The 25550-nt window shown below is 43.5% G+C and overlaps 1 protein-coding gene across 1 annotated transcript in view; it reads left to right on the top strand.

Annotated features, from left to right (window-relative positions):
* CALN1 (calneuron 1) overlaps positions 1 to 25550 on the top strand; it is a 159718-nt gene that overhangs the window by 54479 nt on the left and 79689 nt on the right. The window contains exon 2 of the mRNA XM_050929685.1: positions 20191 to 20315. Coding sequence (XP_050785642.1) covers positions 20191 to 20315 — 125 coding nt within the window. The remainder of the gene's footprint in view (positions 1 to 20190; positions 20316 to 25550) is intronic.

Raw genomic sequence — 25550 nt, 5'->3', positions numbered from 1 at the left:
GGCTGCAACTTTACTGTCTGTGCTAATTTTCTTCTTGCTGTGTCTCCTCTCCTTCCCTCTCTATTCCCCTGGACTCTCTATCCCAGCAGTTCTCAAACTTCATTGCACCATGACCACTTTCTGACAACAAAAATGACTACATGACCTTGCTGGGGGAGGGGAGGGGGCGCAGAGCTGGAGTCCAAGACCCACTGCTCCGGGGCGAGGTGGGGCTGGAGACCAAGTCCCAGCCCGACCATCAGGGGCTGAAGGTCTTGGGCTTTGAAGTCAGCAATGAATCTAATGCAACCCCATTAAAATGAGGTCGGGACCTGCTTTGGGATCCCGACCCACAGTCTGAGAAGCGCTGTGAGTTTATCCCTTTTGATCTCTCCCTGGGAGTTTTCTACACCCTTGAGTCTCCCTCAGGGGGACCTGCTCTCTTTCTCTCTTGGGATCTCCACATTTTTCTCTCCTTTCTCCTGGGATGCTGCTCAGGGATGGGTGGTTTGTGTCTCTTCCCTTAATCTTCATCTCTTTCCCTTTCCCTCCCTCGGGCTTTCTCTTTGCTCCTATCTCCTCTCAGCTCTCCACCTCTCCCCTCTAAATGTGCCCCTCGCGTCCTCCTCTCTCTGCGTCACCCTCTGTTAATCTGCCCCTCAGCCCTCCTGTTCCCGCTGACTTTCCTCTGTCCCCCACTCCCTTTATTCGCTGTAGCTCTGCTCCCAGGCCCCTTTCCTCTCTGCCTGTCCCCCTACCCCCGCAACCCAGCCTCTCTCAGCCCAGGAGCCACCGATCTGCAGGAGTGTGCCTCACCTCCTGGACAGGAAAGAGTTACTGAGGGCCCTGGTGCAAGGTGTCCAATATGAAACGGCTCCAGTGAGCAGGAGTTTTACGTGGGCAGCTTCTCCTTCGGAGGGGAGGAAGCTGTAGCTAAGCTGCCTGGGTCTGGGTGCGCCGAGGCCAGGCGCTTCTCCGCTGCCTGGCAGCAGAGCGGGGACGGGGAGCAGCCGAGTCCCGGTTCCTGAGCCCCAGGAGGTGGATGGGGGGTGTTTCCCAGCCGGGGAAAGGCGGGCGCTGTAACTTCGCCATGGGCTGCTGGAGGCTCCGAGGGGGCAGGCAGCTGCTGCATGGAGTTTAAAGGGAGCCCTGCCTGGGGAGATGGAGCACTGACGGCCCCGGGGCGCACCTGGCCTGCCCGGGTCACCTGTCCCCCTGCCGGAGATCGATACAAAGTCTCACGCCTCTTCCCCTCCCCCCGCCCTATGCACCCCAAGAAACGGGGAGCGCGGGAACCCCGCCAACGCCAGTGGTTGCCTCGGGGGCTGCATGTTTTCTACCCACTTTGTGTGTGACCGGAGATTTCTCGTCTCGGGCGGAGAGAAATAAACCACCAACGCCCCCCCGGCCAGCAGCGACCTGGAGGGGGGCAGAGGGAGCCAGGGGGGAAAACCTGTAGCGGCCGAGGCGCCTGCTTGAAAGGTGAGTGCAGAGCCTGGGGCGCCTCCCCCCCCCTTGCCAGGCTCCCGGGCGGGCGAGGGAAATGATCGCGATTAGCCGGCCCGGGGTAAGGTTTATTGCATGAAAAGAATGGGATGGGGGGGAACCCCCCCCCGAGCCCGCTGAGAGCGGCCGGGGTGTTGATTGTGCAGCTGTGTGCTGGTTTCTGACCAGTATTTGCTTCGATTCGCGTGGGGGGGTTGGTCGCAGCACTGCGTGGTGTAGGCTCAGCAAAGCCCTTTCTCTGCAAGGCGGAGTGGGGGGTGTGTATAGAATATACCTAGCTCCATTTCCGATTAACCGTCCCCGTCTGCTGCTGGACAGCGGGCTCCTCCTGGGGGACCCGGACCGATCGGCAGCCGGTTCATTAGGCGCAGAGAGGTTGCAGGCTGGAGGATTTTGCACCTGGCTGTTTAAAGGGGGGGCCCTGGTGCGTGATGGGGGGCGTGGGGCGTCCAGCCCTGGCTGCTGGGGCTCCTCCAGCTAGTGTTGGATGCGCTGCCCCCCTCCAAGAGTCTCGACGGAAGGTTGAGCTGAATATTCCCCCGTCACCCCCCCGGGATGGAAGCAGCAGAGGGGGGAAGGCGGCAGGGCTCAGCCGGGGCCGGTGACACAGCGGGCAGGTCGCAGCGTGGCTACATGTTGGCTGCCTTGAGGGGGGCGCAGGTACCAGACCGGGGGGGGGTGGTGCTTTGAACTTGCACCGTGTCTGGGGTGGGGGCACCTTGCGCACACAGGTCACCGCATCCTAAGCAAGCACCGAGCGGCTCCAAAGCCTCGGGGTGCGGGGGGGGGGCGGCCCGAGCGCCAGCTCAGCTCTTCGCACTGGGGCAAGCTGGGCGCAATTAGCGCTTGTTACTCCCCCCGGCAACTTAATGTAGCTGTTGAGCAACAGGTCGTGCCGTCCCTGGGGGAGGAGGGCGGTAGGTCAGTGCTGCAGGTGGGCATGAGGAGGCTGCACGGAGCTTAACGCAGTTAAAGGGCTACAGCTGTGCCACGGTGTGAAGGAAGCTGTGTGTGGACAGACCCAGAGGTCGCTCCTACCTCTCTCTATTTGGAATACACTGTGTTTGTGTTTATAGCGACTGTGAAACATGCCCCTTGGGGTACACACATTTTCTCTCTTTCTCTGTGCACACGTTATTTCTCCCATTCTCTGTGTATGTACATTTTCTATCACTCCCATTATTTTCAATAACAGTCAGTAACACAGACCTGCATCTGCTCTGAGTGTTGTGTGCATCCAGATGGGGGATAGATTTGGGAGTGGGCACGCACACTCTCACAAGAGACAGAGAGGTGCACAAGTTCTCGTTTAACAGCAACCCCCTAGTGTTCTGTTGTATTTTCCAAACACCCCCCAGACCCAAGAAAGAAGATACAGGGTTGTTTGGTAGCTGTGCAATACACACTCTGTAGGTAGGTATACGTAGATGTACAGAGAGAATCAGAAAACAAAGAGCTATAATTTCCCCTCCATTTGAACACTCAGCTCCAAATTATCCCATGGAAGTCAGGAAGTCAGTGAATTCACACTATGGATGAATGTCCACTAATCTTAACGGCAGTAATCAAAAGGTGATGGTCCTACCAGGCATATGCACAGGTGTATTAATAGGTTTTATGTACTCAATCACACATTGGTTCATTGTATTTTAAATATAATTTCAATCACTGAAAGATGATATGTAGTGATTGCATCCTCATTTATCTACTAAAAGAGCAAAAGGAATACATTTAAGAAACCTCCCTCTTAGCTTTCTTGCTTTCTGAGGTCTTAAGCTGTATAATATCATTTCAGCTGGCACTCATAAGCTATTCAAAGAAGTTTCTGCTAACATTTTCCAGCATGTTGAAGCTGCATTTTTCTTAGTATTAGCTGCATAGTGTTTCAGTTCTTAATTGTGCACAGTGCAGGATTTTATTGTGGTGATGGTCATTTCTCTTTTGAAATTCGTAATGATACTGACTGCCTCAATGAGAAAACTATAGTAAAATTTGATCCATTGTGGAAACAGCTGTCCAAGTTATCATTGGTCTAAATGATTTAGATCGATATTATCTATATATATCAGTGGTTCTCAAACTTTTGTATTGGTGACTCCTTTCACACAGCAAGCCTCTGAGTGCGACCCCCCCCCTTATAAATTAAAAACACATTTTAAAATATTTAACACTATTATAAATGCTGGAGGTAAAGTGGGGTTTGGGGGTGGAGGCTGACAGCTCGCAAACTCCCCCACGTAATAACCTCGCGACCCTCTGAGGGGTCACGACCCCCAGTTTGAGAATCCCTGATATATATGTATTAAAAAGAGGGAACATGCCACATTATATTTATTGTGTTTATCGGGCTATTTAAAAAACTCCTAATGTAATTGGAAATGGGATTTCTCTGTTTTGCTGTAAAGCAGATGCACTGGATGCGATTGGTTATGGATTTGATTGAGTAGGTTGCTTACATCATGTAGGTGGCTGACATCAAAATGACACTTTGTTTTAAGTCCAAAAGAACCATCTAAGCACTTATCGCAATTAGACCACATATATGTGACGTCTTAGTGCAAATAAAAGTCTCTGTAGTCCTCCCTCCCCCATATTGTTTTGTAATGAGCCTTTCATTGCAGGGATAATGTTTAGGTCACATTGGCTGTGCTTTTACTTTGAATTAATGCTGATATAAGCTTCCTTGACTTGAAATAATTTACTGTTCCAGTCTCATACAATAACCAATGGAAGTTCTACATTTCAGATATACTGGTTGCTTGGAATACAAATTCCACCAGGTGAGCACCCTGAAAGTTTTCATTTTAGAAAGACTGTCACCGCTGTTTCATGCTATGGTATTTCTGTGAAAGTTTGTTTATTTATTGCAGGAAACTTATTACCTCCTATGTGTGGCAGGAGAAGCTTTGATGTGACTCATTTACCCCTAGTCAAGTTTTCTATTTTATCTTAGATCCTGTACTCTTTTCCTTGGCATATGCACTGCACTTACTGAGCCAAATCTGCCCTGACATCAGTGAGGTAGCATGGGGTGTAAGTCAAGGAAAAATTCAAACCACACTGTACGTGGATCTGGCTGATGGTACATGTGGGCCAGATTTTCCTCATGCAAAATATCCGCTTGCCGTAAGGACTGCAGGATTAGACCTCTCAGGGTGATCTCTGTCTTGCAAGGTGCTGAGTATGCGTCCTGCATTTGACTTCATGTGTGACCCAGCCTGAGTGTGACTGGCAGCCCCTTATTAATTTCAGTAGTACAAGAAGAAGGCTCATAATAAAGTATGCTTCTTCATGCTGATGAATTACATTATAGTGCAGGGCTTTATAGAAACTGTATGTATTATGGAATCTCTGGCCTAAACTTACACTGCAAAAATTGTATTCTGTTAAAGGTTCTAGTTGTATATTCAAACCTTATTTTTATACGGAATTCTGTTTTACTCCTTTCTCTCATATTACACAAGGCAAAGTTATCATCTCTCTCTTTCTCCACCCCCCGCCCCCTGTAACACACTTTAACATCATGCAGTCTTTGTCCAATTATAATGTGGTTCAGGATTACGCTGATGCATTTTATCTATGGGAGATCATTTTATGTATGTGTGTACACACACACGCGCGCATACACACACACACATTTATATATATGCATGCACATACACTCTCCTGTGGCCACTTCTTCTAGACTTTACATCAACAAAACCAATGCAAACCCAGTCCAAATACATTTCAATGGCTGGTCCTCTGCTTCTAATCCAGTCTCCAAAAAAGCTTCCCCTCTAAGTTGTAATGCAAGGCAAAATCCTTCCTCTCGCCACCCCAAAATGATCTAACTGGTAAGGCAGATGAAACATTGCTTAACAGGTGGCAAGATAACAGCACCTAGTTAGTATTTAGGTTTAATCTTCAACAATGATTTGTAAATGGAAAAAATAATGCCTCTGGAAAAATTGTTTGCATTAGCAATGCTAGTGTGCATCATTTTAGCCAGTTTCTGCACACATAACATTACTGAGTCAGCATGAAATTTGGCTGACAAAATCTGTTAATAGATACAGAAGAAAATGGGAACTCTTTTAGTATATCCTGGGATTGTAGAATGTCTTTTAGAATGTTTGTTTTATTCAGTGAGATTGGGTTCTGGCAACTAAAGCAATTATTGTATGGATATTATAAATAATATCAAATCCATTTTATATAGGAAGCAGTACAATGAAATGTACTTAGCTAGGATATTAACTGGAGGAACTGCTATCTATAGACTGACTTTCTGAAGGTAGATACCCGCTGATTATACTTTGCATCTGTGAATTTGACTTTGTGCTCTAAGCTGTAAGCAAGAAACTATAGAAAACACAGGCTATTGTGTAACAGGACTTGGATTATCGTTAATGTGATGCAATCTAAGAACTCCACTTTACATTATTATTTATAATTAAATGCATTCTGCTTTGCTAAAAGCCTTAAAGGATTAAAATGTGATTTCGAATAAAGACACTAAACAATGATAATCAAAATCACACTGTGGATTTAGTCTTCTGAACCCGAAGTCCAGGAGTATGACATGAAAAATGTATAGAAATAATGAGGTGGTTTTAAAACACCCCTTTCATTCGCTGAACTTAATTTCTGTTTATGCACTCTTTGTGGGCATAGTTGTACATACCTTATTAGACCATAATAAAAGAAAATCTTAAACATCTGCACACTGCATACTGTCGGTAAGCCTGGTCTCATGGCTGTAGTATATGTACAGCATATCTCCTCTTTTCATAATAAGTGACAGTACTATTTAGTCTGGATCTGAGGTTTAGGATTCATGTCATTCGTTGCCTGCAGCCATATCACTTTGCGCTGTGATCCTATCAGCATAAATGGGAAACCTCCACGGAGCAGTGAGATGTTCCAGGGCATAGAGTTGATAATTTAGTAGTAGCTTCTCCTCTGAGCCAGGAGTTAACCAATGCCCCAAAGTGGTGTTAAGGAGTATTGTGTTGGTGGTGGTGCTGGGCCAGCCTCTGATTTAATCTCTCTGCCTCACTAAGTGCTTTCACCTTGGTATTTGAGGGCACTCATACAGTGGAGTGGCTCCAGATTTTCACAGATGTAATTCAGATAATCTGGCTCTCTATCTTTCAGGTCAGGCCGAAACAGAAGATGTGATCACTTATGGTCATTAAGGATCCCATGGTATTTTTTACAAGATTAAGGAGGGCCATTCCCCTCAACATCAAAAAATGTGGGTCACAGTGTGTGGCGTGTTCCCGCACAAAAAGTATTCATTCAAAACACTCAGAGTATCTTGGAATCCACTTCTTTGGTGTACACAACTTTGTTGTCAGCTCACTTAATGATCACTTTGCCAATCAGTTGCTTTCAGCAATAAGAGTGAGAAGGACAATAGGTCTATTTGAAATGTAGATAACTTTGGGACTAAGATGAATGACGTTCCTTGAAATGAAGAACAGTTGAGTGATATGATGCCCTTGGTATCCTGGCCAAAATCCAGTTCAGGTCATTACATTCTGACCTGAATTCCACCTAGATATGGAAACAATTGTATAGTGTATTTAATTTGTCTTAACTTCCTGCCCATGGCCCTAATCGTGCAAAGAGATCACTGTGGTGGGACTCTCATTGCAGTCAATGGGATTAAGTCAGTAGGATGCTGTGAGGGTGGACCTTTATGCCTGTACTGAAATTCTTTCAAGTCAATGAGCTTTTGCCCATGTTTCTTTGTTGGCAGTGTTGGGGCCTTTAAACTGTCATATAGACTTGATGAGCACTTTTAAATGACTGCCTAGTCTTACAAAACCTTACTAAGGTAACTACTTCTTGTTCATGCAAATAATTCTGTTGACTTCAGTTCGGGACAACTAATGGGCACAATCTCTCCCATGTAAGTTAATTGGCATTTTGGCATTTTGCCATTGACTTCAGTAATGATGGCAGCATGTGGGTAAGGTTTGCTTCTGTGAGTATGTATTCGAAGGACCAGGCCTTGTACAATGAGTTTGTTAGCTTTCTGAAGCATTTCGGGAGCTATCTAGATGAACGATGCTATAAAAATATCAGATTGATGTTTATGTGTTGATACACATTGCCCCATTTTATAGAATTCCTTGATCTTACATATTCTGTTTTATCTCCTTCTAAAAACTATAATTTAAGAGAAATGCCTTCTTTCATATTAGTTTTCTGCATAGTATGATATCCTCCAGGGCAATAATCTACTCTGAAGCATTATCAACATGTCAACTGTTATGTAAATGAGATTCCAAATAGTTAATTGACCCTGCTAAGTATACAATTATGAGCAAGAAAGCACAGAGTTAAGCCCAGGAAAAACAACGAAATGAAGTCTATACAACTGTTTTCAATTATTCAGTCTCAGTGATTCTTTTTATATTTCAAGAAGCGACATGAAAATCTCTCTGGAGCTAACTTGTTTACAGAGCACCAGCAGGTTTAAAGCACTGCCAGCATCAGACTTCTCTCTTGTACATTTCCTTCAAATAAATACTGAATGAAAAAATAAGAATCCTGTAATTTGGCCATCGAAAGAGCTAAACACTATGCTTCAGCAGGAAATTATCATTTCAAAATCTCGGGACAGCTTTGTGACAATCTTCCAAAGACCAGTACCCTGAGAGGAAAGAACTGCATAATTTCTAAAGAATTTTAGCACTTTACTGTGGAGTCTGATTTTCCCATAATTATCACTTATGCTTTTAGGCCCTGATTCAGCGAAGCACTTATGCAAGTGCTGTAGTCTGATTGAAATCATTAGGACTTAAGCATGTACTTAAGTACGTTGTTGAATTGGGTACTAAATGCATAAATCCTATTGACTTCTATGGAATTGCTTTGCTGAACTGGGGCCATAGGCATTAATCCTGAAATCTTCTCCATGCCATGCAGAGTTCATTGAACGATCAAAACATAAATATATATTCTTCCCCTTAACCTGCTCAGTGCTTCGGTACTATGGTAACTGGTGTTATATATAAATGCCACAGATGGACAGGTAGTCCTTAGCTCTTTTCCTTTAGGTGGACATTATGACAACCTTAGATAGTGGTGTAAAAAATCTAATATTAATGTTTTAAAATCCTCTGCATACCATAGTCTGAAAGCACCCTCTTAACGCATCTGCAAGATCTCCTGTAATAATAAATAGCCGTACAATTTTGGAAAAGTGTTGCTATTGAATATAAGCCTAGGTCAAATGTCCTGGTCTGATGAATCTGGGACTTTGGAAGTCTACACCTACACCCTAATTTAAGGACTGGCCACTTTCTCTACAATGTACTCAACCAAAAGCCTAGATCCTAACGCCCCATGACTTTGAAACTTAGATCTGCATTTGAATTATCACATTTCATCTCTAGATATTCCACTTTTATAATTTCCTCCCCTGTTCTACTACTTTCTATCTCATTTATGATATTTGCATGGCCCCCAATTACCATAACGTGTAGACAACTTCAGTAAGAGTTACCTGCTGTCGCTTTTAGAACTGAAACCATGCAAGCTGCTCAATAGCTTCCTTTCAGGAAGCGGGGTGGTGAATATCACTAGAGTAATTAATTCAGAATATTAACTGAAGTAATAAATTGTCCCATTATTAAAATTAAACGTTTTGGCACTCTACTAACAATACCCAATCAACCCTGAGGCTATTTGTAATGCCATGTTGTTTTGTTAAATCTGTTGTAAAAATTCTTCGTTATTGATGTATTTCCATTTATTATTACTCAGCTATGATATGAATAATAACTATTATGAATAATAACTTGTGTGTATATATATATATATGTTTTTTAAAATTGAGGCTTTTTGTTCAGTATACTATAGTGCAGATAGGGAATGCTTTGAATTCATTTCTTCAGCTCTGCTATAACTGTTTGAAATGAAGGCAATGGGACATAGGAAAATGAACTGAAACATGCGGGGGAAAAGAGTCCTTACAATACTTGTGATAAACAAACCCACAGCAGCCATATCCTCTGTTATCAATGGAAGACAAGGTCTTTAAACAGATTAAGAGAAGACGTACAAATGTATAATTGGAGACTTAAAGATGCACAAGTGACATTTCCTTGCTACTTTGATGTTCTCTTAGGAAAATCTTTGAAATATCGTTTTTTCTTACTGCTAATAACAATCTTCTTATTCTATATTGTCAATTAGTTCTGTATCATCTTATTGTGTCAACATTCTACCCTTTCTCTAGGCCCTGATCTTTCAATAAGCTCTGCGTGGGCCAAAAAAGTGAGATAAATTACTCCAGAAAGAGACAGATCTCAGATTTTTTGGACTTAACAGTAAAGATCCTCAGAGTGCTTGCTGGCATAAGAGTGTTGAACAAACAAAGAGGATAGTGTGAAGACTCTATTGCACTGGTGACCTTTGATGGCCCCATTTGTTCACTTAGACATTATCGCTGTTGATTTTGTTCAGTTCTCCGTACACCAAGTGCTCTGCTGGTGAGGGGGAAATTGCTGATTGCTAGATGAGAGGAAAGAGAAACAGCGATGACTGCCACTGCATGCCGATAAGGGGGAAACCAGTAAGTAATTGCAGGGCATGGATTCAGAGAGATCTCTGCTGGCATCGTCATTCATTAGCAGAGTAACCTGCTTTGGGGAAACACATCATAGAATGTCAGTGTTGGAAGGGACCTCAGGAGGTCATCTAGTCCAGTCCCCTGCTCAAAGCAAGGCCAATCCCCAGACAGATATTTGCCCCAGATCCCTAAATGGCCCCCTCGAGGATTGAACTCACAACCCTGGGTTTAGCAGGCCAATGCTCAAACCACTGAGCTAGGCCTCCCCACAGTATAACATTTAAGTTCTTTCGTAGTAGATGTTCCGACCTGGGCATTTATACTGTGTTAATAGGTGTGGTATCTTCTTAGATTCATAGAGTTTAATTCCAGAAGAGAGCATTAGGTCACTTATGGTATGTCTACACAGCGAAGAAAAACCCATGGCTGGCCTGTGGGGCTCAGGCTGCGGGACTGTTGCATTTCTGGGTAGAATTCTGGGCTCGGACTGGAGCCTGGGCTCTAGGATGCTGTGAGGTGTGTGGGAGGGTCTACACAGCAATGAAACAGCCCCGCAGCCTAAGCCACGCAAACCTGGGTCAGCTGATATGGGGCAGCCATGGATTTTTCTTCCATGTGTAGACAAAGTTGTAGTGTGACCACCTTTATAATTCCAGCCATTAAATTTAACCCAGTGACCCCTCTATTGAGCCCAATAATTTGAGTCTGGCTAAAGAATATCTTCCAGAAAGGCATCCAGTCTTGATTTTAAGACATCAAGAGACAGGGAATCTACCACTTCCTTTGGTAGTTTATTCCAGTAGTTAATGACCCTGACCGTTAAAGATTTGTGCCCTCATTTCTTATTTGAATTAGTCTGGCTTCAGTTTTCAACCTTTAGTTTTCTGCAAGATTAAAGAGTTCTTTACTACCTGGTATTTTCTGCCTATGAAGGTACAGATACATTGTAATCAAGTCACTTTCCAATCTTCTTTTTTATAAGCTAAACAGATTGAGCTCTTTGTCTCTCACTATAAGGCATTTTCTGCCACCCTCAAATAATTTTTCTCTCTTTTCTGTACCCTTAGCAACTACGTCTACTCCTTCTTCTTTTCTACTCATACATTTCCAGTAGTCCATGCTTCCGATCCCACTGTAGAGGCCAACACTGGACTTCACTGAAATTTCTCACACTCTGAAGCTTACTTGGATGGAGACATCCCAGAGTGCGCTGCAAGCCAGACTTGGAGGAAACAATCCCTAGGGCCCAGCAAACAGGCTGAGACTAGAGAAGGTTGGAAAAAGGAATTTTTCCTGTAGAATTTTTTTTTGCTGGCATAAGCATTGGATCAAAACCTAAAAGCACAGGCCTTTACTCAGGGTTGGCTTTAGGCCGATTTCCCTGATTCCCCTGAATTGGGCCCCACGCCTAAGAGGGCCCCATGCCCTAAAGAAGAACACCTAACTTAGGTGCCTTTTTAATTTTTACTCACCTGGCCGCACTCTGGGTCTTTGGCGGCATTTCGGCGGCAGGTCCTCACTGCTGCGGAGGACCCGGAGCGCCGCCGGGTGAGTCATCCCTGCCGGGGCCCCATCAAAACAATTCAAATCTGGCCCCGCACTTCCTAAAGCCGACCCTGCCTTTACTACTTGATGGGACATTAGAAGGGGAGGTCTCCGAGTTATTACCGAGAATTCTTTCCCAGGTGTCTAATTGGTAGGTCTTGCCCACATGCTCAGGGTCCAACAGATTGCCATATTTGGCGTCAGGAAGGAATTTCCCTCAGATTAGAAACCCTTTTTTTTTCTTCTTCATAATTTGAGGATTTCAGTAACACAGCCAGAGGTTACAGGTCAATTACAAAAGTGGATGGGCAAGGTTCTGAGGCCTGCAATGTACGGAAGGTCAGACTAGATGATCATGATGGTCCCTTCTGACCTTAGAGTCTGAGAATCAATAGCTAAAGGATTTACTCCAGTAGGCCCCAATCCTGCAAAGGCTTAACACTTAACTTTACTCATGTGAGTAGTTTCATTGAAGTCAGCGGTAGTACCTGTGTTTGCAGGGCTGGGGTCTTAGTAGATAGCTCTAAAAGTCTCTTCTCCTTTAGCTAGCTCACCCACTAGAAGGGGACTTAGCATTTAACCAGCTTATTACGTACGTGTGTGTGTGTGTTTTTCAGTTCATACACCCTTGGTCCAGTACGAACCAGTATTAATTATGTCAGAGTCTCCTGTAGTAAACTGCATATGCACTGGTTATAACAACTGTTAACTAATACTTGGAAATTTAGACTTGTATTTACATGTTCACAAGTATGCATAATAAGCTTGCATTGGAGCCCATGGAAATTTGGCTCTTAATTAAAAAAAAAATGGAAAGAACAGATTGCGTTGCCTGTACCAATGTAGCAGGGAAATCCATTTGTACAGCCTAGGACTCAAAGATATGAAATCTCTTTGGTATTTTATCCTGTGTACTTGTAAAGTGTAAGTTCACTGCATGTCGGCTGTTCAGCTCAGAGCATGTCTTGCTACTTGTTACAAAAGTGATGACTGTGTAACAGCCTCTTTCAAACATTTATGATGCAAACACAACACAGTGTAATAAGCATTTCTTGTTGTTATTTCATTATTGTCTTTCCCACTGGGTTGCCTTGTGATCCATGAGCTATTGAGAAGGGCTGTAAGCAGGCGAAGTTCCCACCCTTTGCTGCTCATAATATATACACACTATATATAACTCCAACTTACCCCCTCCACTCCTTCCTGGCATCTTGGCTTTGTTGATAACTTAAATAGCAGCAAAAATATAAACTTCATTCTAGGTTTTCTCTCTAAGATTGTCTATTCTTACAGCTTTCCCTGTAAGACCTCCTCTATCCCAGACCTTATTTTCCTCTGCTCCAGAGACTCCCAAATTCTCTTATAGCCTGTTTGGAGCTATAACAAGATCCACCTGCCAGCATAAGTGAGCTCTAATTCTTGTTTATCTTTATACACTTGAGGTGTGGGTGATTAAAAAGATCTCTGCATTCCTATGCAGGGTCCTAGAATCTGGCTCACTGTTAGAAGAGCCAATCAGGCACTCCTGATATGCCTGTTAATGCGCCGAATATATTTTCTGTTGCTGTACTGAGACTTTTTGGGTCCTTCCAAGTTCTTTGCAGCTGGATCCAGTATTGAAATGTAAGGAAAGCCAACTCTATGCCCAATAGGAGACATGCAAAAAGAAAAAATACACAGTCAGCAACAAGAAATCCAAGTACTAATGCACAAGGTCAATTAATACTCTGGCTAATGGAGGGGTGTTGCCAAAAGCGCATGTATGCAACAAGTTGCTGACTCCCATTAAATATATTGGCTACAGTGGGAAAGATGTGGATTAACTCCAGAACAGTTGCTCAGATGAAGGAGAGCAAGGCTAAAGATGGCTCTCTGGTTATTGCCTCTTCCATGGCGTGATGTGTCTGTTAAACCTGCAGCAACTAGGGCAGAATGAGGAAGACAGTGAGGAATATTTGGAAGGACAACTGTCTCGCCTGGCTGACACGCTTAGAAGATGGAGGGTGAAATTATTCAAGATATGTCCTGTTGATGCACAACAACCTATCTGTGTTTTATTCTGATCTTTTCTCAGGGCCAAGTTAGAAGCTCAATTATTAGCCTGATTCATATATATACCTAAGGATGTATCAGCAATCTTTCAACTCCGTGGGAGATGGGTAAAGTGCCAGAGATCTCTCTATTTGCCTCAGTTACTGTACTTGACCCTTCCTCCAATTTTGTTCAACTCAGCTCCACTACTTAATTTGGTGAATCTTTGCGAAAGAGCTTATAAGAGGAGCAAAGGGTGCTTTATAGCTCATAAATTTGTTTCCCTACAATCTAATCATTTTGTGGTCGGTCTTTCTTTCTATTCTTTGCTTGCACATCTTCATATGGAAGGTACTTGAGGAAATCACTGGCAATCATATATTGCTGAACATAATGAAGAATTTAATAAGAAATGTTGCATATTTTGGTAGCCATCACATATCTGCCAGTATAGTTTCAGGGAAAATTTGAGCAATCTGTTGGCCAGAGCCATTTAAATGATCCTAATCCTGCAGTGCAATCCTTCAAATGCACTTAATTTCTAGTTAAAAGAAAGTTTCCAGTTTAACAATCAGATGAATTTTCAGTAATATCTGAAACTTTTTTTTCAAACACACCATAGGAGTGGAAGAAGAATATAAGCTACAGCAATGTTACCAGGGACCAACTTCCTGCCTTTCTAAACTGTGTCAGGGAATCACAGGGACCAGCACTGGTCCAGGGACCGTTCATTGAGAAACACTGAGCTGAAGAGACTCCTGACACCAAAACACCAGTTGAATGAATAATTAGTAGTAAATAATTTATTCTGTGAAATTCGCTTTGTTTTCCTGTTGATGAATTGTCCAGGAGCACCTTACATTTTTCCTCAAATGTATTTGTACCAAAACCCTAACAAATATATTTGGAAATGCTGCTGCCGTGCCTGGTGAGAAATGTCGTCTGACTGGTGACCTGGTTCCTCCAAACCAGCAACTCCCTGAAGCATCATGGCAGCATTTCCAAATAATTTTTTTTGGGGTTGGGAGATTTTTTTTTTTCATAATGAAAACTCAACCTTTTTCCATGGAAACACTCTTTTTGCAATTGAAAATTCAATTTTCTTTCAAAAACCAGTTCTAGTGGAAGATTTTCAACCTGCTGTAGTAGTCATCCAGCTTTACCTGTGTTGCAGTCCCTAAATGAGAATCTGTCTTGAACGATGCAAAATAGTTACATCATGTGAAAAACATACCAATAGCTGCTCTCTTCAGCCTTTATTTGTTGCTGGTAGTTTGAGGTGAACTTCCCCCTTGTAGGCTGTTTTGAGGTGGTTGGGAGAGGATGTCACACAGAGACTGACTGGTGCCAACTGGCAAAGGACTCAAAGTTCTTAACAAACAATTCCTGTCTCAGACCTGATAAACTCACTAAGGCAAGATGTGTGTAGTGTCATATTTAAGGGCTAATGTAACTATATGGAAAATTATGTCCTTATGGTCTTGGAGTAAAAGTTAGTCAGCAGAGAATCGTATATCTCAGTGTTGGCCCATTCAGGTGGCAGGAAGTTGTCACCACTCCCTGGCTAACTGGCTACATAATATATTGCTCAGTGCACCAACCCAGAAAAGTCAGTGGAAAACCATCAGGGACAAACTAATAAATACTGAAACTATCTGGAAGTGAAAAGGAATGATAGGACAGTGAGGGGCGCATCCTGTTGGGGAATAAACACAAAAGACTGATTCAGTATATCACAAGGTGGAGAAAGACACTCTGTATCCATTCACTGAGGAGGGGGTGCTTCATGAAAGACTGGGTCCTGTCTCCTTGTGACTAGCAAACACTGGAAAAGGCTGTGCTTGCAGGTGAGAATCTGCTCTGTTGGCTAGGAGAGGTAACTATTAATATGTGTAAGCCCTAGTTCACGTTTTATGATTTTGTTTTGTACGTAGCCATTTGTTTCCATCACTCGCACTGGTTTCTGTTTGAATCTCTCGTCTTTCTTAAATCTGTATTACCATGGCTGAGCTCAAGTGCTGTGTGTGGTGCAGGCATGGTGGGCTAAGGTAAAACGGGTAAGCTGGGATACACTATTCCTTTGTGAGCAGAGGATCTGGGATTTCTATGGTTATCCAGTGATCGGGTGCTGGACACCATAGGAGGACACTTTGTAGGGACCCAGGGGCTGGGAGCATCTATTGTCAGGGCAAAGGCAGGGCTGGTGTAGCCCAGAGGAAAGTGCTTGAGTACCTGACAGGCTGGTTGTGTTAGGGAGTTAACACCCAGCTGACACCGGTAAGACTCCCTCACAATGGAGGCAGGTGGCAGGGAGGAGATTCTCAGCCCTGGATGCCCTGAAAATTGTCACAGTGGGCTCCAAAATTGGAGATCAGGTGTGTGGTGTGAAACCCGTTCTCCCAGCCACAGTCACTAGCATTATGAAGTGGGGTGGATCCTCCACAGGAACACTCCCTTTCTTCTTCGTTGTCTGTTCCAGCTGTGAGCTCACCCAGGCAAGGGTCAGCATTCTGCAGCTGCTTCACAGGTGGAAACCCTCCAGATGGAAGGAAGAATAACCTCGGTGGTGACTGTCCATCTAAGGAAGCGCTAGGTATTTGATGCATCAGCTATAGATGCTGTTTCATGCAGGACAGAACTCTGGATTCTTTCTTATGCCATCTCTGTAAAAGGGCAGAAGAAAGTTCTGTGTCCTGTTTCCCACCTAATGAGTTAATGAGAAACATGGCTACAAATTTAGCAATAGGGACTCCGGTCACATGCCAAGTGTGAGAGGATGCTGGGTGCTACCCGCTCTCAACTGAGCAAGGGGTTGGGCTGGGTAGCGCTGTGAGGTCTCCTGAAAGCAAGAATGTCTCTAGGTAAGTAATGCTGCCAGCTTAGCTTCTCTGAAGAGTGCCGGGCAATGCCAGCCCTTTGCTACACCTGGTTGCTTCCCCCGGTGAAAGGGTTACACAATGACTTGCCGTTTCTTTTCCTTTAAGGCATAATCTCTTTCAAGAGTTCCTGCCTGAGCAGTGAACCATCAAGGCTGTGTCTTTAAACTACCATTAATTAAGTGCTCAAACTCATTAAGATAGAGTCACTTTCTCTTTATTGCAGGCAAAGAGGAAAAGGTCAATATTTCTACCACAAAGGGCCTTCCTCAAAAAGACATAAAACATTCAGTACAGCAGTGTGCATACAAATGAGAGAGGGCCTTGTCTTGCAGACCTTACTCAAGCAAAAACTCCCCCTGAAGTACTGTGTGGTTTGAGGTCTGGCAGGGTCAGGCCTACACAGGTATTTTGTCCAGGGCCGGCTCTAGCTTTTTTGCTGCCCCAAGCACAGCAGTCAGGCAGCCTTCGTCGGCTTGCCTGCGGGAAGTCTGCCGGTCCCGCAGATTCAGCGTACCCGCTGCTGAATTGCCACCGAATCTGTGGGACTGGCAGACCTCCTGCAGGCATGCTGCTGAAGGCTGCCTGACTGCCGCCCTTGCAGGGACCGGCAGGGTGCCCCCCACGACTTGCCACCCCAGGCATGCGCTTGGAGCGCTGGTGCTTGGAGCCACCACTGATTTTGTCCCTCAAGGTGTTGTGCTCCTCTAATGCTTCCGAAAGTGGAATGCAACTTATGTAAGGTCAGGACAAAGAGGTACACAGGGTGAAATCCACCTGCCTCACACAACGCTGGACTAAATCATCTTGACGGTGGGGGCTATCCTGGGGCAAGGGGAACGGAGTACATTCCTTTTCCCAGTTTGCAGACATAGCCAGTCCTGCAACCCGTCCGCAGTTAATAAAGGACTTCCGCTGCACATGCCCACTGCTAAGGTTTGTGGCTGCTTGGATTTGTGTAATCATGGACCCACAGGCTATCTTAACAGCTCCCTTGTGTACACATAGTCCAGCTGTGTCTCATTTAGGCAATGCCGTGTGCAGTGTCATTCTTACCTCTTGCTGAAGAGTCATCCTGTTTCCACCACCCTCTGTGACACTGCATGCGATAGGAGGATTTTGCTCAGACTGATCATGCAACAATTCACCAGCAAATATGACAAAAAGCGACCCCCTGTCTATAAACTGTCTATAGTAGAGCACATCACTGATTACCAAATGGGTTGATAGTTACCCACTCTCCCATAAAGCCTTTGCTTGTTTCAGAATATTTTCCCTTTTTTGTATGGCTCCCCCACAATCCAGGTATTGCAATCCAGATGTTCTGCTTCATCTCTCTCTAGAGGGATTCCCTTCTGGTGGCAGGATACCTCAAGCTTCACTCTGCTAGCAGTTGGATGTAGATTTCAAACACCTCGAAGTTGAGGGGATGGTTAACTTTGGTATTTTAAAAATCATTGTAAAGACAAGGATTCACAAGTCTCATGTTTAAAATGGCTAGGTATGCAGCTACATGCAGAAATCCGTACCTTATTTGCATGTGCAGTTATTGCAATTGTGCACACAAATTGGATAACCCTGGACACCAGTTCTGGCCTGTTGTGTGCCCTCAGCTGCCTGATTTGTACATGCACCTAGTCAATTTAAACCTCTGACCCTGTGTGAGGAGTTGAGATCTGGATTTTATATATCAGACTAACCCCAAATATGTGACTGCTCAGGTTTAGGAATTTGGTTTAAGCCCCTCTCTAATTAAATGGGGTTTCAAAAGTCAGTGTAGTTGCTTTTATATTGGAAGTATGATTATGGAGGAAACATGCAGATCAATTTGTATTTAAATATTTCATTGTGTGACATGACAGCCAACATGACCGCACAGCTTGCTGGAACTGCTGTCTGACTGGTCAGCATTTAAATATCCAAACTGGCACTGAAATGGTGTTCAGCGTACTCCTTTTGCTGTGTATATAAAGTTAGTGCCTTGGCAACACAGACTAATGGATCTGAGTGAAATACTTTAATTGGTAAGTGCTGGGAAATTATCTATGCTTAATGAAAAAGAAAACCTATTTATGTTTTGAATGTGCTGCTGAAGAAACTAGTTCCAAAGTAAATATATTTTAAAAAGGATTAGGATTTGTTTGCATAATTACAGCAAGAGAACTGCTATGTATGTACAAAGTAATGACAGGGAAACAAACTTTGTTTCTCATTCTGTGTTACCCTTGTATCAGGTTGTTTTGCTCTTTAAAGCTATTTAAGCTTTCATAAACTCAGTGAGGCAGAAAGTCATTCATTACAGGAGTAAGATGTGCATGTGTTTATATATATATAATATAGTGTATGTGTATATATATGCATCTGTTTTATTGACTATACTAAGAACATATGGTGGTGTAAGAGCCAAATCACCCCTGTAATTATTGCCCAAGTGTGGCCAGAAGTTGAGGACACGATTCAATAGGTGGCACTTGTGTCTCGGAGGCAGTGCTTCAGCATGAATGTAGAGGTGATGGCCTTTGAACGAGATGCAAAGGAGAGACCCTATAGTACGTTTTTATAGAGAACATTCAAGGGACCAGTTCCTCAGCTGCTGTAAATCAGCACAGTCAATGTAGCTACAGCGAATTACACCAGCTGAGGATTTGGCCCAAGGTATTTTGGCCTGTGCCCTGGCCAAATTCCAATTTGTGTAAAAACATTGTGCCAGAGCCTCAGCTGGTATAAATCAACATGGCTCCATCAACTCTACTGTTATATCCGCTGAAGGTGGATCCTTTACACTGTAAAATGTGCTACGGCTGAGATGGAGTCTGATTTACACCAGCTGTGGATCTGGCCTACAAACATTTCAGTTTCAAACATAGTTTCAGTTGGTTACAGCGAACTTGCTCCTTTCCTTTCCATCCTAAATCATATATTATTGCCATGTAACTGCCATTTTCGACTGGCGAAATGGCTGTCCTTTGCTGAAACGTACCCTAGGTTATGGTGGACATTGCTTACGCTGTAGGTGAATTGCAAAGAAGTTTCCATTGCAATCTTCTGGGATACTGTCATAGTAATACTTTTCTGCAACATTCATATACTGGGATGAAAATGTTCATCTCCAGTCCCTGCTTGAAAGTGAAATTCCTTCCTTCAGCAAGAACCATGCAGTTAGATTCTTTAAACTGTGGCATGGATGTCATCTCATTTAGGATTCGTACTCAGCACTAGTACTAACATTTCCTGCCTCAGATGCTCAAAGCTGCCTAAGGGATTTGGATGTTCAGTTTATATTAATGGGAATTCGGCATTCAGATCCCTTAGGCAGCTTTGAGCATCTCAGCTCTGATGCCTTGTGACTTTTTTAAGAGTGCATTTTGCACTCTATTAAATTCTCCAGGCTGAACATTGCTAGGTAAATGCAAAGGATTATTATTTGGCTAGGACATCATGCATTCTGCCTATGCTAACTCTCTCCCTTAATGAAGAAGACTCTGTTATTTGTTGAGTTCCTGGGTAGCGACAAAATTAAGCCTGCAATCTATCAGTCATGAACTTGACTTCTCTGAGCATTCATCATTCTGAGACGCAGAAGGTTTTAATCCTACTGCTCTTTCAAAGGCAGCTGATTTCTCTCTGAAAAGAAAGAAAAGACTAAGTATTATAATGAATCTTCTTCTTGTTTTTCATGTGCAGGGAGAAGATGCCATTCCACCATGTAACGGCTGGCCTGTTATACAAGGGGAACTACCTGAATCGATCACTCTCTGCTGGCAGTGACAGTGAACAGCTAGCCAATATCTCTGTGGAGGAATTGGATGGTAAGAAACCTTGTTTGAGGTGGGGAGGAGGTAATTAGACAGTAGGGGAAGGCAGTTGGGGAGCCTGCATTCAATTTTATTAGTTGCATATTCTTAAAATAACTTGAACGCCATTCGGAGTGTGAAGTAGAAAATAAAAGGGTTGTTTTAAGTGGCACAGCTCACCAGATCTAAAAGGAGGGGGATGACCATAGTCTGAAGTTATATTCAGATCTCAGGTCTCCTTTTAGCTTCAGTCTTTGTCCTTCCACCTTCAAATAAGGCAAGAGCTTTTCAAAGAACAAGAATGTTCTGAAATGGGCCAAATTTTGCAGAAGAAAGTTAGACTAACATTTTGGATAAAGATGCCTCGTTCTTTACACGGGAAGATGCCTTGTTCTTTATGCAGGGCCAGGATCTGTGTTCCTAGATGCAGCATCACATTTGCTATATGGCCATTAAGCAAGAAGTTTTCTGTCTAGCTATATCTATTTATCTAGATAGATACGTGGAAGCTGAATGTGGCTCCGGGGCTGGAAAAGTGCTTTGCAATTGACTTGTCCAGGTCAATGTTTGGGGGCATCAGCCAACTTTTAATTGATGAGGGTTAGAAAGAAACTTTCCTTGTGGGTGGATTATCCCATAACTACCTACCGTGGAGTTTCTTGTACTTTCCTCTGCAGCCTCTGGTATTGGTCACTGTCAGAGACAAAATATTGGGCGAGATGGACCTGGGGTCTGATCCCTCTGTTCTTGCCCAGATAATTTCTAATCATAAGTGCTTACTGTTTGATGGCTGTTCTGTATGTAACGAGGAAGACGTTGAAGCTCTTGGTCTACTACTCAGTGGACCTTTTGTACAAGCTCTGTAGAGAGCTTAATGATTCAATGAGCATGGAAATGGAGCTAGATAGAACCCGTCCCTCTAGAACAAGGTTTACACGTATTGGTGGGGCAACATGCAAACAAACCAAGTTTGATACGTTCTGAGGATAAATCAGATCTCACTTACAAGCTTGACAGGTCTATTATATCTCTACTTTCTGTAAGTCAATTTTGCAAGCTGTATGTTAATTTAAGCTAAGAAGGAAAAAAGTATATTCTCCAAATATATTTATTAAATTTTTTTTTTTCTCCCCAGTGGGAATTTACTATACTTATTAAAGGTAAGAAATATACAGGACCTAGTATAAACAGGAGCAGCGCCGGGTTTTCTGGCACCCTAGGCAGAATTCGGGGGCGGCATTTTGTGTGCTCCTCACGGGGCATGCGGGAGCTTCGCGCCGTCGAAGAAGGACCCTTTGCCGAAATGCCGCAGGCAACAGCGGCAGTCATTGAGCTACTCAATTGCCTGCCACTGTTTTCTGCGGCACGTTGGCAGAAGGTCCTTCTTCCGCGGCACGACTGGAGCGGAACCGGAAGCTCCCGTGCGCCCCATGGGGAGCGCACAAAATGCTACCCCCTGAATCCTGGCACCCTAGGCGACCATCTAGGTCCTAATGGAAGCGCCGGCCCTGAGTATAAAACACTTTAAACACAGTTTAACTAAAAACGTCACTTAAGGTATATCACTTAAGAGAAGTGTGCAGATATTATAGCCACACTCTGTGTTCCTTATAAGGTGCTGTGGAAGTTTGGATGAGAGTTTGGGTTTGGTTGATAATATCGCTGAGCCGACTTGCCCATTGTGGGCTGCAATAAGGAAGAACAAGTTTAGATGCTCTCATAGTTGATGATCAAACAGGTTAGCACAATGCAGACAAGATGGCAGTGGATTAAGTCTTGCTCAAATGCCGCTCTGGAAGACTTCGCTGCTACACACTGACCAGGGTGTTCCCATTTTAAATTCCTCTATAGCTCACAGACCCCTTACCTCCTAGTGACTGAAGAAGGAATTGCAACTTATTTGTTGAGAAGATTTGCATTTAGCAGCAAGCAACCAAACAGAAAAGCCAGGTCTCTGCTCTGAAGTGTTTACATATGAGTGTCAGACACAAAGGCACGCTCTCTTGTCAGTGCAGTGTGGCTTCTTTGTGTTATTGAACTGGAGTAATCTGGCAGTGAAGCTGATTTAACTAGCCCAGAGAGCTAGGGAAAGGGAGACACCACTGATCCTGTAGTGGCAGAAGGACTTTTGTGCCATTCACCCTCCCTGCCACTGGCATTGCAGGGAAAAGGGGGCCTGGCTGGAGGAATGGAGAGTGGCCAGAATCCTGTGAGATGTGCTGATTCTCTGTTGTATTTTCACTGTTTGCAGTTGGCCTTCAAGCTGCTCTAACATAGCACAGGGAGACCAGCCCTGCACAGAACAGTGACAGACCAGAGATTTAAGCCCCCTTTGCCACCCCTACCCTACTTTGCAATTTGACCACCCCTCAATCAGGTAAAATTCATGCATGTTGGTGACTCCATTCTGATTTCACAGGCTATTGGTCATCACAAAATTCAGCCCAGGGAGTAAAGGTGCCTGGCCTAACCAGAGTCAGTCTGACTATGAATCCCGGAGTGTCATTACTGGTAATTAATGTGAAATGTCATGAGTAAGTGCTGGGTAGCCGGCTTATAAAACCAGTGGCAGTCACTGCGAATGTTAATCCCATGTCAGCTCCATGTGGTTTGTGCCTTAGTATAATTGTGCCATTGCACTGGAGAGCAGTTTATTTCATTCATCTCTGTTCACAGAGGATATCCCACTCGTTCTTCAGAATACAGGAGCTGAGCTCTTTTGCTAATCACGCATTTATTCTTTGGCTGTTAGACACAGACTTCTCTTTAGAATTTACTTATACATTTTTGGCAGCATTTTGCTTTACAAACACTCATTTTCAAAGGCTTTATAACTTTGCCATGAAGATATGTCCGAGTTTTTAGCCTAGCAGAAAAGATCTCAACCCGAGGGCCTTATTTTTTTCCTTACACACAAAATTGGTTCTAAATTGATTCAGTTCCTATTAAGCCATAGCAGCACAGAAGGATTTCGTAGGTGGAAATGGTTTCCTGTGCACTGTGTACTAAAATATAGCTTAGTCATTTAAAAAAAAATAAGGATGGAATAAGGCCATTGTTATTTTTTACCAGCTGTAAGTATTGTTTTATTATTTATTTGTGTTCTTGTAGCACCTAAGAGCCCCATCCAGAGACCAGAACCCCACTGTGCTAGGTACTATAGAACAAAAAGACCATCTCTTCCCCAAAGAGTTTACAATCTAGGTAGCAGTTACTAAGATGTTTTAGCTTTGGGCATTGGTGAGGGCATATGGGAGTTATACTGATGTACTAACGGCTGCATCACGACCTTTGTAACATAGTAACAAATTTGAAATTAATAATACAGGCTGGGATTTTCAAAAGGAGCCTATGGGAGTTAGGCACTGTTCTCCCATTGACTTTCAGTGGGATTTAGGTGCTAAGCCCCCTCCAGTGCCTTTAAAAATACCAGCTACAATATGCTAAATCCTTAAAGGATTGAACCTTCTTGTATAAAAGTTAATGTGAATTTTGGGTGGGACTTCTTGCAAGATTGGGGCCCAGCTATCCATCTGATCTGTTTGGGCTTCTCTGGCATCATGGTAGCATCTAGAGTATTTGGCTCAATCCCATTCACTTTTGTAATGGATTTTTAAAAGTGCATGTGATCAGTTACTATGGTGATAAGTGCAGTATAAGAGCCTAAATAAAACCAAATAGATTAGAATGTTATTTTTGTTGGGGGGTAATGTAATTAATTCATACTTGCCCAGTTGTTATGGGGTCCACGGGGTCATACAGTGCCGTATGGTATGAACATCAAACAATTTAAATTGTTCAAGGTTACACACATTTTTAATAAGGAGTAAAGGTGTGCAGAGATTCTGGGTTGTAGGGCGAATAAGCACATCTTAGAGTAGTCTGTTCACATGCCCGGGCAATTCTTCCACCTCTTTTCTGGCTAGTCATTCTCTTCCCATGAGAACTTCTCAGACTTTTGTCAGCCATCTGTCTATTTTAAATGCATCCTCTTTTTCCCATTCTGCTGTAAATACTATCGTGGCAGCAAAGAAAATAGGCTGAAGCAATAGTTAGTTACTCTTTTGATTCTCTGTCTATTCCTTATAGTGTCATTTGCTATTTGTGGTCCCCATAGTAGCATGAGGGTTTTGAGAAGCTCTTACCATTGAGAAAGGAAATTAATTTATAGAAAGCTACATTAGGTGTTGCCAAAATTTGTAACACAAAGTAAATGACGAAGTTGAAACTGACATGCAATCCATAACCTGTCTCTTGGGGATTATAAAATAGGGGCGGGCCTCTGGTAAATGTTATGTGCCATATAGTCAGCAATAGCTAGGCATGAAAGTGTAAATTAGGGCTAGATCAACTGCTTTATCTATGGATTTCCTGGCTATTGTTGATTAATTTCAGAATTTTAACACTATTTGCACATATTTCCTTTTAGAATTGCTGCTGCCTTAACATTACAAATTGCTAAGAAAATATATATAATAAAAAATCGGGATGGAATCATCATTGCAAGTTTGAGTCATCCACCCACACAGGCATATCTAAAGGGTATCGTTAGAAGGCAAAATGTTCCCACTGTAAGAGTTTGACAAATATCACCTGAAGGGAAGATATATGCACTTTAGGTAAACTTTGTAAAAGTAAGTGTGTGTGTGTCTGTGTGTAACAGACACACACACACGCACCAGAACCAGAAGAGCAGCCATTAGAGTGGAAAGATGTTATGATAACTCGGAGCCTGGCCCAAGTCACAGTAAGTCAATCGGCACTGGACCTGGATCCTCCATGTCACTATGAAGCACAGGAATATATGATTGGACAGGACCTGCTGGGTCATCAAGTCCAGTCCCCTGCTATCACAGGCAACTACCCCACAGAATCCCTTTCATAAATTTATCAAGCTCCATCTTGAAATCAGTTAGGTTTCTTGGCCGCACTGCTCCCGTTGGGAGGCTGTTCCAGAGCCTCACTTGTCTGTTGGCTGGAAACCTTTTTCTGATTTCCAGCCTCAGTTTATTCATCCCCAGTTTATACCCATTTGTTCTTGTGCCAACATTGTCCTTCAGCTTAAATAGCTCTTTACCCTCCCTGAGATTTATTTCCTGATGTATTTAGAGCATCTTGAAGTAATAAGGCATTTCATCTGCAGATTTAGATCACATGGCCTCCGCCATAAAACCTTAGCTGTGCCTATAAGACCTGTAGACTGGTGTTGTACTCTGATTACAGACAACTGCCTGGCTGAACGGTGCAAGC

Source organism: Gopherus flavomarginatus, chromosome 19, assembly GCF_025201925.1.
Source record: "Gopherus flavomarginatus isolate rGopFla2 chromosome 19, rGopFla2.mat.asm, whole genome shotgun sequence".
In the NCBI taxonomy this organism is placed as follows: Eukaryota; Metazoa; Chordata; order Testudines; family Testudinidae; genus Gopherus; species Gopherus flavomarginatus.
This window is presented reverse-complemented; position numbering and strand designations above follow the sequence as displayed.